The 16,167-nt window shown below is 40.0% G+C and overlaps 1 protein-coding gene across 1 annotated transcript in view; it reads left to right on the forward strand.

Moving 5' to 3' along the window:
* Positions 1–14,568: 14,568 nt before the first annotated feature.
* Positions 14,569–16,167, forward strand: part of ubald1a (UBA-like domain containing 1a) — a 28,264-nt gene continuing 26,665 nt past the window's right edge. The window contains exons 1-2 of the mRNA XM_064950514.1: positions 14,569–14,827; positions 15,459–15,518. Of these exons, the coding sequence (XP_064806586.1) occupies positions 14,720–14,827; positions 15,459–15,518 (168 nt within the window). The 5' untranslated portion in view covers positions 14,569–14,719. The remainder of the gene's footprint in view (positions 14,828–15,458; positions 15,519–16,167) is intronic.

Below are 16,167 nucleotides of genomic sequence, written 5' to 3' on the forward strand. Positions count from 1 at the left end.
CAGGTTTCACTTGGCTTGTCAGACACTGCTGACGTTCATGGGGATATGAGGAGCGCGCTGAACTGCATATTCAACCTCCGAATTGATGTAGCATACGCATAATTATATCCACAGAAGGCTAGCCTATGTTAAAGGGGGAAATCATCTGAAGTTGTTATATCAATTTCTGGACGTATAAATGATATGTAGGCCTACCAATGGATTCTAAAATGATATACATACATGCATCATGAGCTTAGTTCAAATGTAGTAGCCCCTCAGAACCAGATATATAAGCTTGTTTTACTCCAATGTTGGTAAACAAAGTAAATGTTAACAAACACTATATAGCCTCAAAACATGGTTAAAACTATAGTTGTGATATCAGGGATGGTCAGTCCTTGCATCCATAGCTCTGTCTATGAATTTGAGAGTGGTTTCATTTCTCTGCCCAAGCTTTTTACCGAAACAGGGGCGGGGAAAACGCTTTCTTGTAGTTTAAACTGATTATTGCCCCTTTAAGGTTAAATCTCGGAATACAAAAAATACCACAAAATCAACAACACTTGGCCATCTCGTTCTTCTTTCCTAAAGGCTATTGTTGTCCCGACCCCAAACGTCATCCATAACCCGTTGAGAGCGATTTGGCGCGACAGTCCTCCCGTGGAGCGCTGAAACGTCGCGCCACATGTCCCGCGCTTGTACTGCACTTTACCCTCAATATTCCATACATTTAGTCCACATTTAATAACTAACCCCTTATTTACTGTAAACTATCAAATAGCTCCATTCAACTGCAGAGGGAAATATGAGAAGAAATTCCTACACAAGTGCATCAAACTATAATAAAGCATAGAAATCTGAATTGTTTTTGTTTAGTTTAATTTACATGCCATGAATATCAGTCTTCAAACAACATAATGGTTTTGAAATAAAATCCAAAATGACTCAAGTTGTACAATTCAAATGTTATTTGTTACCTGCTTTGTAAACAACAGGTAAACTAAAGGGAAGTGCTTAGCCTACTTATACAGCCCTTCCCAACAATGCAGAGAGAAAGAGAAATAATAGAAATACAAGGCAACAGTAAACATGTAATCCCCAACGAAAGGGCGAATTGAGATAACTGAAATGTGTTTGTGTGTGATGACTGATTATCCTTGACATTGACCAGATACTCAAGTGGCCTCTCTAACAATGAAAATAAATGTCTTCAAAAATGGAAGGCAGTTAGTTACCCTGGGTACCAGTCTCTTTAGCTAATCCACCCCCTGTTCTCCATGTCATGTGCCAAAGAGACTTCAAATATGAACATTTTCATTAATCAGTTCGATGAGAATAGAGGATTTGATTAAGCAATAAAGCTTGAAGGGTTGTGGTATATGGCCAGTATACCATGACTAAGGGCTGTTTTTATGCACAGCGCAATGCGGAGAGCCTGAATACTACAGCCCTTAGATGTGATATGTTGGCTATATACCACAAACCATTAGGTGCCTAATTGCTATTGTAGACTGGTTACCAACATAAATAGAGCGGTAAAAACAAATGTTTTGTCATACCCACGGTATATGGTCAGGTATATGTTTTTTTTTTACTACAGTACTGCCATTGGTGAATTATAAAGATTTTGAATCCATGAGATAGATATTGGATCAAAATTAAACCTTGACAATACAGACATAAGGTAATTCCATTCCACTCTCAAATGCTTTTTCAGCCTCAAGGGACACTGCAACATTTGGGGTCGTAAGATCATTAGCATGAAAAAGAAAGACTTAAATTAAAATATACTTAAATGAACAGATGAGAGACGACCCTGCAGAAAACCAGTTTGGTCTGTGTGTATGTGACGGTAGGCGCAGAGTTAATATTTTAGCAATCAATTTATAATCAACAGAAAAGTGACTGGTCTATGGGAGGAGCACAATGTATGATCTTAATCTTTATTGTTTCAGTAAAGTAAAAGCTGCAACATGTAAGTATGAGGAAGCTGTTTTTTACTATAGACAGACCTTGATCATAGGAAGAAAAAGAGGCATAAACCACTCAGAGAATTGCCTATAGAATTCTATAGGTAACCAATCTAATCCCAATGTCTTTTCATTTTGGAGGGAACCCATAGCATCTGATAGCTCCTCAGTAATAATGTCTTGATATAAATTTAGCCGTGCTTCTTTAGGGCTAGGCCCCTTTTTTCTCCACTTGCTGTCTGAATGACGTGCCCAAAGTAAACTGCCTGTAGCTCAGGCCCTGAAGCCAGGATATGTATATAATTGGTACCAATGGAAAGAAAACACTTTGAAGTTTGTAGAAATGTTCAAATAATGTAGGAGAATATAACACAATAGATATGGTAGGAGAAAATCCAAAGAAAAACCAACCAGAATTTTTTTTTTTGAGACCAACCTTTTATAAATTCAAGAGAAAGGTCATATTGAAATTTAGCTCCCTGGATGCAATTCCTATGGTTTCCACAGGGTGTCAGCAGTCTATGTTCAAGGTTTCAGGCTTGTAACTTCAAAAACAAATAAGAAATATCATTTTTAGCAGAAGGACACAGTCTTGGAAATTTGTGTTTGCTCGCGCCATGAAGACAGGACGCACCTGCTAAAATCGGTTTCCTATTGAACATACTTCTTTCCGTAAGAAATATTATAGTTTGATTACATTTTAGGGTATCTGAGGAGTAACTGGAAATGTATTTTGACTTGTTGAAGCAGAGTTTCGGATTCCTTTCTCTGCATGATGAATGAGTGGATTACTCAAATCGATGGCACCAACTCAACTGACTTTCTGGGATATAAAGAAGGATTTTATCTAACTAAACGACACAACATGTTATAGCTGGGACCCTTTGGATGAAAAATCAGTGGACGATTTTCAAAAAGTAAGTGAATATTTAATCATTATTCGTGAATGTATAAAACCTGTGACAGTGGAAAAATATTTTGATTTGGGGCGCCATCCTCAAACAATCGCATGGCATGTTTTTGCTGTAATATCTACTGTAAATCAGTCAGTGCAGTTAGATTAACAAGAATGTAAGCTTTCAGCCAATATAAGACACATATGTACATAAATGTTGAAAATCCATATTATTTATGATTATTTATATGAATTGCGCGCCCTCCAGTTTCACCGAAAGTTGTCCCGGGACCCCTAGCCCTAAGTTATAAAGTTGGTATATTGATATCCTTCAGGAAGGCATTAAAGAGTCTGAGTTACATTGCAAACTAGATGAGTACAAGTCTTCATAGAATAGTCTAAACGTTTCATTAATTTGAAGTGGATCAACTGTTGAATCTAACACTACCCTTCTAATGAACACGATGGGAGACAAAGAGTTGGTTTCAAGCGCAGGGCACAGCAGGTGCTTATTTGTAAAGGACCACAGGAGGAGGCAGGTAGCTGGGTCCAGGGGCAGGCAGAAGGTCATACACAGGGGATCCAAAAAGGCAAGAGTACAGGCAGGGAAAAGGCTAGTAATGTCGTTTGGGAGATCAGGCAATAGGTTGATAACAGGAAATCCGATAGGCTAAAGTAAAACATACAATACCTCACAATGATGGGATGCAAAGAACTGAACTAAATAGTGTGTGATAATGACATACAGGTGTGTGAACAGGTGATCAGAATTCAGGTGATTGGGATCTGGAGAGTGAGCTACGTTCAGGGGATCTTTGTGTTTGAGAGTGTGGGCTGGAAAGTGGTCTGGAAAGTGAGCTGCGTTCAGGGGATCTACATGATTGAGAGTGTGGGCTGGAAAGTGGTCTGGAAAGTGAGCTGCGTTCAGGGGATCTACATGATTGAGAGTGTGGGCTGGAAAGTGGTCTGGAAAGTGAGCTGCGTTCAGGGGATCTACATGATTGAGAGTGTGGGCTGGAAAGTGGTCTGGAAAGTGAGCTGCGTTCAGGAGATCTACATGATTGAGAGTGTGGGCTGGAAAGTGGTCTGGAATGTGAGCTGCGTTCAGGGGATCTACATGATTGAGAGTGTGAGTTGGAAGCAGACCTTACAGCCATCCTTTCTTCTGTTTCTTTCTTTCTTTGCCAAGCCAGTAACTTGCCAGCCATTTCACCTTGTTCTACATATCTTTGTTTTGTTTTTAAAATAGATAGTTCTATAGAGTGAATATATCAAGGTGTTGTATCTCATATTTTAATTCTCTAGTTGGCGAAGTGTGATAGATTCTTTAGTAACCGAATGCAGATTCTCCAAGTGTTTTATCTCCTTTTCAATATATTTGAATGCATATTTTGTTTTCCTTTTTAGAGAATAAGCAAATGCTATGTTGTTCCCTCTAAAGTACACTTTCAGGGTATCCCAGACCTTTCAAGGCATACTGCTGTGTTCCCGTGCACTTCACATGAACATAATCAATACATTCATGATTTACTAGTAATGATATGTTGAATTTCCAAGACTTTGGTGTCAAAGGAGGTTCTGCAAATTCAATTGCAATAAACAGGACAGAGGGGCCAGATAGGATTCTAGGATACTAAACACAATTTGAAATCTTGGAGAAAAATGTTTTTTGGAACAAAGAACAAATGTATTGTTGAATAGGATTTGTGTACACTAGAATAAAAAATAGCCTTTCATTAGGATGTTGAGCTCCATACTTCTTGAAGTCCCAAATCTTGAGTGTTATGGACAAGTACTATAGACATATTGGACAATGATTGGACATTAGTCGATGATTTATCAAAAATGGCACCCCCCCCCCCCCACACACACACACACACTTGGGGTCATCATGATTAGGGAAGTAGCAGTTTAGTAAGATGACCTCAGACTTAATTTATTCTGGGGAAAAATACATATTTTGTCTGATCAGGATGGCAGCACCTCTGTGTCAGATGTAAAAGAGGAATAGAAAACTTTCAACCTATCCAGATCAAAGTTGCTCATGAGCAGGTGGTAAGAGATTAGTCTTTTGTAGAAAAGCGGTCTACTCTCTTTTTATTCAAATAACACCATATTTTTTTATTTTTCAAAGTGCTATCCAAACCATTGACATTATGGCTCACAAAGTTGTATTTGAGCACTTAATTTTCAAATTCATAATCATCTTAGGAGTCACATAATAAACACAGGAAAGAAAAACAAAATAACAACACAACATAACACAATAAGCACATATAACAAGCAAGACATGAGGGGGAAAAAGTCCCCCTCCCCCACTCACAATTGCAGCTGCCTGAGAATGCTGCTCCCCCCCCCCCCCCCCCCGTACAGATGCAGGGTTGTGGCATAACAAGGTGCTTAGCATCCGTCTCCTAATGTGAAACATGAATTACTAAAGAAATTAGCCGTCTAAATAAAAACATTTTCATTTTATTTAAGTGCTATATTATTAGCGAATACAAAAAACACTATGCACAAATGCTGATCTTAGGCTGCCTGCTTGAGATGTTCATTCATGTCAGTGTTCTTACGAAGCATCCCAATGAGCAGCGCCTGCATGGCTTAATTAAATATTTTTTTAAACTCGGCAGAGGAAAATTGTCAATTTACTTTCCCAGTTCACTCCCACCCCATTTGTATAACGGCCAATTAGCAAAAGTGAAACGCTACTAGATATTGTATAGGCATAGATTATTTCGATTGTCATAACCATATACTTAACAGGGCTCCAAACAAACAAAATGATTTAATTCTTGGCAGATCATCTGTTCAAACACAACAAGTCTCAATTATTAGACCAAATCTCAGTAAATTAGAACTAGTCGGAGTGGTCTGCACAATGTCCATAACCAGAGAATTGATTGTTCATTATTGCCCCCAAAAATGATAATAATAGCACCCAAAAATAGAAATAGCTTGTTGATCATTTGGCCCTATCAACAGACTCAGATGGAATCTACAGAATAATTAGATCTATCGTCTGATAGGTCATTAGCCTAATTAGCTAATACAACAAAAGAAAAAGCATCAGTGAAGCATTTCGGCCGAACAGCCAGTGGCGATTTTAGCATGTAAATCTTGGTTGGGCAAACTCCATTTTTTTTAGTTGTATGACAGCAAAGCCACTACACAACACAACACAACACTACACAATACATGAATTGCACTATAATGTGATAAATTGTGCCCACAAACTGTTAGGGCCTACATAAAGCTGTCCCAACAGCAGAGCTTTCTTTTTAGCACCTTTGAGTGAATCCTTACCACTGCTACACCTGCCTAACAGCGCAGCTAAGACTAACATAGTCAACATAACTATTTGTCCAGCACTTTTGAAATGTACAGTGACAGAATTCAGAACATGGACTGTTCTTACAGTATTCTCCCTGTACACCAAGTCAGAACTGTAGGATATATAAAGGAGGCATATAAGCAGACAATGAAAGCTCCTACAACATTCAATGATTACATTTCTCTAAACAGGCTATATGCTACATGTGCACCACCAAATTAGAACAGTAGGCTAAGTTATGAGAGGGAAAGGGACCAAATTATTAGGATGAGGCACATGGGCTACTAACAGCTTACTACACAACATACTGTTAGTATTACTTTCTTAGCTACAGTATACATATCTCCCTGGCATATTACATAATTTATGCAGCAGCATACAAGGCATTTTTGGACTCACCATTGTGTTGTACTCACTTGTACAGGAAGGTGGTGCGGCAGTCCTACTTGTGGCCAAATTTTGTCATGATACTTGATCATCAAAGTCTGGCATTCTCTGGATTTATGGGGCTTTCAAGACAACTGGGAACTCTGAAAAAAACAAGGTCGAAATCACGACATCAGTGATCTTCAGGTCGGAGCTTTAGAAAGACGTCCGAGTTCCTGACTTGGAATTCCGAGTTGGATGATCATTCAAAATGTATATTCCCAGTCGGAACACATTTCTTCCCAAGTTCCCAGCTGTCTTGAACTCCCTGAAATCGGAGATTTCCCTGTTCCGAGTTTCCAGTTGTTGTGAACGCGCAAAAAGGCATGCTGGATTGACAGCATGGCCAATGTATTCAACCTTTTCTGGCCCATGGGGTTGCGTGTGAATGTTTATCCTTTTAACGTGGAAAATAGATGAATTAAATCCAGACTTGGACCACACACCCTCTCCACTGAATAGCAGGAGAAGCAAAACAGTGATGCATGCAGTTAGCCACTGATTCCTTCCAAACCATTCATTGTTGAATTTGCGATTTCGTACTTGTTGTGTTATGTTTATGTCCAATGGCCAATGAGCACTGCTACGTTAGTTTTATCTGTGGCCAATGACCTTGAGCCTTCTTGGATGGACACTTCTAAATGTAAATCTATGGCAGCACCCAAGGAGGCTTAAACTTTCTAGCTCTCCCTGTAGATATTGTGGTGAGGTAATGTGACAGAACACAGAACACTGAGCCAATCACAGTGCAACTGGAGATGTACCAACCCCTATGCTCTGTATTTTCCGCTGGCTGGCCCTCCACCACAGAAAGCACAGAGCTAGGCTGTCTGTATGCAGCTTTATAACTCAATATATTTTTTTTTTAACATTATTTACATTATATGTGACACGTATTGATTTCAAAATAACATGCAATAACCGGCTCAGCCCATTCTGGCTGTAGCCTAGGCCTACTTGAATCTTAAGAGGCTGCATAACCCACAAATGAGAGCACCCAAAAATAAAATACATATTTCCATCAGACTGGAAGTGGAGCTAGGCTAATGTCCAAATTATCAGACGGGAGATGGACGGAGCTGTTGCGCATTGGGCCAAGAATTGGTTTGAGTACCATAGTGATTCTCGGTGTCTTTGGAGTCTCTGAAAGATATTGTGATGTCCCGGAAAGTGACAATCAGCCTGCAGGGAAATAGCAGCCCATATCTGACTTTTGTATCCTGCAGGTGGGTATGCACTTTGTTGAACGATGCCCTGTCTTTCATCAGTTCAGCAGAGACATCCAGGTAGATGTGCACTCTCTGGCCCTGGTACTTCAGATTGCCAGCAGCCTCACCAGCCAGCCGCACAATGGTCCGCATCGTCTGACGATTTCCTCAGATCCTCAAAAAGATCTACAGCTGCACCGGAGACAGCATCTTGACTGGCTGCATCACCGCTTGGTATGGCAACTGCTTGGCATTCGATCACAATTTGCTACAGAGGGTAGTGTGTACGGCCCAGTACATCACTGGGGCAGAGCTCCATGCCATCCAGGACCTCTATACCTGGTAGTGTCAAAGGAAGACCCTAAAAATGGTCAAAGACTCCAGCCACCCAACTCATAGAATGTTCTTTCTGCTACCGCACGGCATACGGAACCATGCACCAAGTCTGGAACCAACAGGACCTTGAACAGCTTCTACCCCTAAGCCATAAGACTGCTAAATAGTTAACCAAATAGCTACCCTGACTCTCTGAATTGACCCTTTTTTAACTTACTCTATTGACTCACCACATACGCTGCTGCTACTGTTTATTATCTATTATGTTGCCTAGTCACACATACAGTTGAAGTCGGAAGTTTACATACACTTAGTTTGGAGTCATTAAAACTTATTTTTCAACCACTCCACAAATTTCTTGTTAACAAACTATAGTTTTGGCAAGTCGGTTAGGACATCTACCTTGTGCATGACACAAGTAATTTTCTAACAATTGTTTACAGACAGATTATTTCACTTATAATTCACTGTATCACAATTCCAGGGGGTCAGACGTTTACATACAATAAATTGACTGTGCCTTTAAATAGCTTGGAAAATTCCAGAAAATTATGTCATGGCTTTAGAAGCTTCTGATAGGCTAATTGACATGATTTAAGTCAATTGGAGGTGTACCTGTGGATGTATTTCAAGACATACCTGCAAACTCAGTGTCTCTTTGCTTGATATCGTGGGGAAAACAAAATAAATCATCCAAGACCTCAGGAAAAAAAATTGTAGACATCCACAAATCTGGTTCATCATTGGGAGCAATTTCCAAACACCTGAAGGTAGCACGTTCATCTGTACAAACAATAGTACGCAAGTATAAACACTATGGAACCACGCAGCCGTTATACCGCTCAGAAAGGAGACGTGTTCTGTCTCCTAGAGATTAATGTACTTTGGTGCAAAGAGTGCAACTCAATCCCAGAACAACAGCAAAGGACCCTGTGAAGATGCTGGAGGAAACAGGTACACAAGTATCTATATCCACAGTAAAACAAATCCTATATTTACATAACCTGAAAGGCCGCTCAGCAAGAAAGAAGCCACTGCTCCAAAGCCGCCATAAAAAAGCCAGACTACCGTTTACAACTGCACATGGGGGGGGGGACAAATGTCATACTTTTTGGAGAAATGTCCTCTGGTCTGATTAAATAAAAATAGAACTGTTTGGCCATAATGACCATTTTTATGTTTGGAGGAAAAAGGGGGAAGTTTGCTAGCCGAAGAACACCATCCCAACCGTGAAGCACGAGGGTGGCAGCATCATGTTGTGGAGGTGCTTTGCTGCAGGAGGGACTGGTGCACTTCACAAAATAGATGGCATCATGAGGAGGGACATTTATGTGGATATATTGAAGCAACATCTCAAGAAATCAGTCAGGAAGTCAAAGCTTGGTCGCAAATGAGTCTTCCAAATGGACAATGACCCCAAGCATACTACCAAAGTTCTGGCAAAATGGCTTAAGAACAACAAAGTCAAGGTATTGGAGTGGCCATCACGAAGCCCTGAGCTCAACCCTATAGAACATTTGTGGGTAGAACTGAAAAGGTGAGTGCGAGCAAGGAGGCCTACAAACCTGAATCAGTTAGACCAGCTCTGTCAGGAGGAATGGGTCAAAATTCACCCAACTTATTGTGGGAAGATTATGGAAGGCTACCTGAAACGTTTGACCCAAGTTAAACAATTTAAAGACAATGCTACCAAATACTAATTGAGGGTATGTAAACTTCTGACCCACTGGGAATGTGATGAAAGAAATAAAAGCTGAAATAAATAATTCTCTCTACTATAATTCTGACACTTCACATTCTTAAAATAAAATGGCGATACTAACTGACCTAAAACAGGGAATATTTACTAGGATTAAATGTAAGGAATTGTGAAAAACTGAGTTTAAATGTACTTGGCTAAAGTGTATGTAAACTTCAGACTTCAACTGTATCTACAGTACCTCTACCTCATACCCCTGCACATTGACTCTTTACTGGTACCCAGGGTATATACTGTAGCCACGTTACTCATTGTGTATTTATTCCTCTTGTTATTATTGTCCCCCACAATGAAATCGGTGAGGGAACTGTGGATCAGTCTCTGTCTGTCAGTTCGTACATTAGTCACACACGATATCTCAGACAGCACTGGCCCGATTTGAACAAACTTGGGTAAATGATGCGTCTTGCCATAGAGATCCGGCATTTACAAGATTACTCTGATTGGCCCAAGGTGAGAGCTATAGTAAATAATGTATTTGTCACACCAGACAGGAAGACAGGAAGCAAGAGGGATAACTGGGCCCAACATTTGTCTTCTACAGCATGTGGTGTTGTTTCGTTTTTTTCGCTCACCAAGCGAGGTCAATGAGAGTGCCGAATTATGGTAAACAAAAATGTGTGGCTTATTTGATGGAATAGAAGTTTTGTAGTGCTGAGGTTGTTATGAATGTAGTGATACTGTTAAGTTTACAAAAAAACTGAGGAAAAAACCCTGTTTCCATCTATTGCCTATTGAAAACTAACTCAGCTCCACTCATAGAGATGCACTGCCACTCTGTGGAAATAAAGTGTACTGCAGCTGAGACTCACTTCCAGTAGACCTACCTACAGATTATTTTAATTTGAGCCAGTTTGCTACAGCAGGAAAATAATCTTGCAGAGACAAAGTCCTGTGTGGCTCAGTCGGTAGAGCATGGCGCTTGCAACGCCAAGCGTCGTGGGTTCGATTCCCACTGGGGCCACCCATATGTAAAAAAGTAGTGGCTCCAGCCGACTTGTAAGTCGCTTTGGACAAAAGCGTCTGCTAAATGGGATATATTATTATTATTATTATATTATTTTTCGTAAGGGAAGACTAAGTCTAAAATTTCAAAGTGGAAATTACAAACTGCAGGAGCCTTTTAAAACCTCAAATAAACTTCAAGTATTATATTTCCTGCATTGCAGGACAGTTCTCCTGCAACAAGGTGATCAAATTAAGATAATACACCTCTACCCAGAGAGCTGAATCAATCTGTATTGACATGAAAGAACTGGACAGGCACCATTTTCTTGTTGTTTTTAAATTTACGGATAGCCAGATGCATACTCAAACACTCAGGCATAATTTACAAACAAAGCATTTGTGTTTAGTGAGTCCATCAGATCAGAGGAAGCAGAGATGGCCAGGGATGTACGTGACCATTTACTTGTCCTGCTAAGCATTCAAAATGTAACTAGTACTTTTGGGAGTCAGGGAAAATGTATGGAGTAAAAAGTACATTATTTTCTTCAGGAATGTAGTGAAGTAAAAGTAGTCAAAAATATAAATAGCAAAGGAAAGTACAGACACCCCCAAAACTACTTATGTAGTACTTTAGAGTATTTATACTGAAATACTTTACACCACTGGTTATGTTACAGCCTTATTTTAAAATGGATTAAATGTTTTCCCCCCCCCTCATCAATCTACACATAATACCCCAAACTGGTTTTTAGAACATTTTTCAAATGTATAAAAAAATATATATCTGAAATATCACATTTACATAAGTATTCAGACCCTTTACTCAGTACTTTGTTGAAGCACCTTTGGCAGCGATTACAGCCTAGAGTCTAATTGGGTATGACGCTACAAGCTTGGCACACCTGTATTTGGGGAGTTTCCCCCATTCTTCTCTGCAAATCCTCTAAAGCTCTGCAAATCCTCTAAAGCTCTGTCATCAGGTTGGATGGGGAGTGTCGCTGCACAGCTATTTTCAGGTCTCTCCAGAGATGTTCGAATGGGTTCAAGTCTGGGGTCTGGCTGGGCCACTCAGGGACATTCAGAGACTTGTCTCAAAGCCACTCCTTACACACAGGTGGATTGTATTTATCATCATTAGTCATTTAGGTCAACATTGGATCATTCAGAGATCCTCACTGAACTTCTGGAGAGAGTTTGCTGCACTGAAAGTAAAGGGGCTGAATAATTTTGCATGCCCAATTTTTCAGTTTTTGATTTGTTAAAAAAGTTTGAAATATCCAATAAATGTTGTTCCACTTCATGATTGTGTCCCACTTGTTGTTGATTCTTCACAAAAAAATACAGTTTTATATCTTTATGTTTGAAGCCTGAAATGTGGCAAAAGGTCGCAAAGTTCAAGGGGGCCGAATACTTTCGCCAGGCACTGTAGATCAATGCAAATGAAGTATAGGGCATGAGCAGAGGAAACCCCACTAGACTATTGAGATGCTCCCGATGGTGGTTTCAGCACCTTCAAACAGATGGCCCCAGACCAGAGACAGCGATAGATCAGGCATTTTCTAGAGGTTCAAACAGATTACGGATCATAACCTGACCTGACCCAACTCTCCCTCATGCATTTGACGGCTTTACAGTGACCTGTCCTGTAACCCTGTTTCTCAACCTTGGACCATGTGTACACACTATGGCAGTTTCCCTTTCATAATCCCTGGACTGGTTACACAACATACACAATCTTTGCACTTTCACTTTCACCTAATTTAGCCTCTGATGTAGTTTCTCTGAATCTTTGTATGTTGGCCTTAGAATCCTATACTAATGCCTCTCCCAAGAAGTCTGGACCTTATGACACAGAACAGGGTGGTTGAAACCCCGAGCTGGCTGTTCCCCCTCATTTGTTACATTGGTGGCAGTGGTGGGATAATACTACAGTCTCTTAATCATTACACTATTAATAGTGGACATTCATGTACTAAAGAGCCTTTGGTCCATGCACCATCCAGGACTGTATAAGACTGGATAGCAGAGGGGGTTCACAATCAGTAGGCCTAGCTGCCTGTACAGATCTGGGGCAAAGTAGAGCTCTGAATGCTGGGTCAAAGGAGAAGTGGGTCGCATCACTGCATTTAAAAACTGAGATAAGCCAATCCAGCGGTCACATGCTGCTGTCTGTCACGGAAGGAAGGAGGCATCACATGGTTTCAAAATGCTTCCAGGTTAGTTTCAGGTCATTCACAAAGGGCCCTGGCGAAACAGGGTAAATGTTTGACCAGCTGTTCTTATTGCTGTGAGAGGCAGCAGCAATGTTTCTCAAGAGAGGCCTATGGCATACAGTATGTGTACAGTGAGGTTCAAACAGACAGGGGTCTAATTGTAATCGGGGATGTCTTTATAATCTATCATTATGCACCTAGTCCTGCATGACGTCTAGCCTACTTTCTTTCAGGAAACTGAAATCATGCCAGGGTGTTTGGTCTAATTATGATGTCATCAAAGGGTCTTCATAAAGGTAAGCAGATCAAACAAAAAGGGAATTACTGTACTAAAAGAGGCAACATTTTCCATATTCATAGAGAGTCCAAAACTATAATGTTGGGGTTTGGCTGTGCTCTAAGGATGGCTGTACAGTAATAGGAAATCTATTTTATTTTGATCTCTGACCTATGCACTGCTCAAAAAGACCATTTCACCAGCAGGTGTCTCTATTTCCAAAGCCTAAATCGTGCTCACAAAAACAGACACACACCCATAAGCACACGCCCAATAACAGGATGTTTACAGTGTCCAGTTTCCCACAATCCCTGGCAGTTTATTGATGGTATTGAGGGTTCTATATACACACAGTCTACTCCCTGTGGCTACAGTGCTATTTTCCTTTCATCCTGCATCCCCATCAATGCAATTGTAAGTACAGGCAACAGGGACTGTTGTTATTGGGTATTCTTATGAGTTGCATGGTGAATGACAGAGAGAAAAAAACAGTAGGCCAGTGGAAACACATATTATAAACACAAATTATTCATAGCACAAAACACTGAGAGATTAATGTCAAATGACAGCAGGATATTAAACACATTGTTTATAAACATGCCATCAATTATTTTGTGAATGTATATTGGTAATATAGCTTGTGCTGTGTGGTTTTGGCTGCAATATTGACCTCACTGCGCAGACTTGACGCGTCTAAATGTACTTTAAATACACCCGCCGCGAGACTGTCGATAATGTAACTCCGTGAAATGTAATTGGTGGTGGTAGATTTGTTTACCATATTTGGCCAGATAGCAACACAGCGCGTATGGGAATTGGACAGAGGTGGCCGTCATTCACAAAATGCAGTCCCCTAGGACCACTGTATGTGCTAGAAATGTACAAACAAAGCGTTGGCTCACGGGACTTGTGGTCCAAAACAAATAAAAAGAAGACATCCTTATTTTGGGGAACATGGTAATCCTCTCATATTCGATATTACTTAATATAATTATTCTATATTATAATTTCATGAACATGTGAACGGTCTAAATTCCAATCTTTTCCATATTGTTTTTGCACTGTACTGACCATCTTGTCTTGTGATTCGAGAGAATGGAATCATTTCATCAGCGGCGCTCGTGTTGTGGCAGCAGTTTTGTGGCATACATATCCCATTTGCACCGCTCTGTCTTGATTGGCTGCCGGCTGGTGTCACTCAAGGGGGCGCTACTTACGCTACTGATCAGCGCTCTTACAGTAAATATTTGTGTTTGCTCAACCGGTTGTAATGGTGGATGACTGAGACAGAAAAGAGAGGACTAAAACCACGAAAACGAAGTCCAGACACAACACTACGAGCCGTGAGTAGGAATAAAGCATTGTCGCAAAATGGAGGAACTCAAACACCAAGTAATGATAAACCAGTTCGTCTTGACAGCAGGTTGTGCGGCAGATCAGGCGAAGCAGCTTTTGCAAGCGGCACATTGGCAATTTGAGGTAAGGGGTTTACGATCAGTAGCGAGATGGCTAGCTAATGTTTATGTCTGACTGCCATTGTGACAGACAGTACTTTTAGTTTTGACTGTGCTGCGATGTTCGTTATTATCATGGCTGAAATTTGATGTTGCATAAGAACATTAGAAAATAGAGATCACTATCAACACTTTTAAACTCAACTTCTAGCGTCTATTTATTTGTGTTATATATAATTGTTCTGTTGTATTTATGTATGTTATAAATATCCATGAAGTAAGGATCGACTGGGAAAAGTTTACCCGTTAGAATTTACTCTAGAGATTAAATGTACTAGCTATAGCTAATCCTGTTCCCATGCAGCAGCTAGGTGAGGCTAGAAAATGCTATTATGCAATGAAGATAAATGTTCGTTTGTATTGTCTGCAGGTGATTGTTTAGTCTGAACAGTGGAATATATTTTTCACATCAAATTTGATTCAGCTCCATTGTTTATGTGCTGAATGCTTTGTAAACACAGAACTGTTGTATTACCTATATTACATAATTCTCTACACAATTTGTATTTGTATATATGTATTTTTTAAATACATTTTCTATGTAGTAAATGCTAAATATAATTGATCAAATTATATATATTTTTTGTATGTTTTAGACTGCCCTCAGTGCCTTTTTTCAAGAAACGAATATTCCATACGGTCACCATCATCAGATGGTGAGTATGGACTCTCTATTAGAATGCAGTCAACTGTTCACCCTAATATTTTTTAATGTGATGGTGTTATTACAATATTATTACTAACTGTGTCAATAGTACCGATACGCCTTCTCTTAGTTCATTAATTACTTAGAAAACGATGCGTAAAGACCCCATAATGATGATGATGTAGTAACAATAACAAAGCACATCTCGGCCATGTTGTGGAGTCGGGGTTCCCATAAATAAACACACGCGTTTAGCAGCAGCAGCCACGTTTGGTTCAGCCAGCACAGCCTGCGTTCGATTAGAATGTTGATGATTTTGGAATGGAAAGAGTGATGTTGAAGGTGGATTCGAAGAAGATGTCCGTGATATATGTGTACTGCACAGTGGTGCATACACGTGTACGGATTTTACATTCTGTGTGCCCCAAACACCATGTCCTTATGTTTCTGGGGGAAATGTATATTTCCCATTAAACGAAGGCTGATGTTGTATTCCATTTGTCTGCCTATTTTATTACATCATTATGAGTTGTTATAACGGTATTACATACATAAAGTAGTGCAGCTGTGATGTTTTAGGAATAGTGTAAACAAAATATCAAGCATAAAATTGGCAGTCAGTCTGTCAACAGTGCCTGAATATTATAGAACACTTGTTA

Source organism: Oncorhynchus masou, chromosome 31, assembly GCF_036934945.1.
Source record: "Oncorhynchus masou masou isolate Uvic2021 chromosome 31, UVic_Omas_1.1, whole genome shotgun sequence".
Taxonomy (NCBI): domain Eukaryota; kingdom Metazoa; phylum Chordata; class Actinopteri; order Salmoniformes; family Salmonidae; genus Oncorhynchus; species Oncorhynchus masou.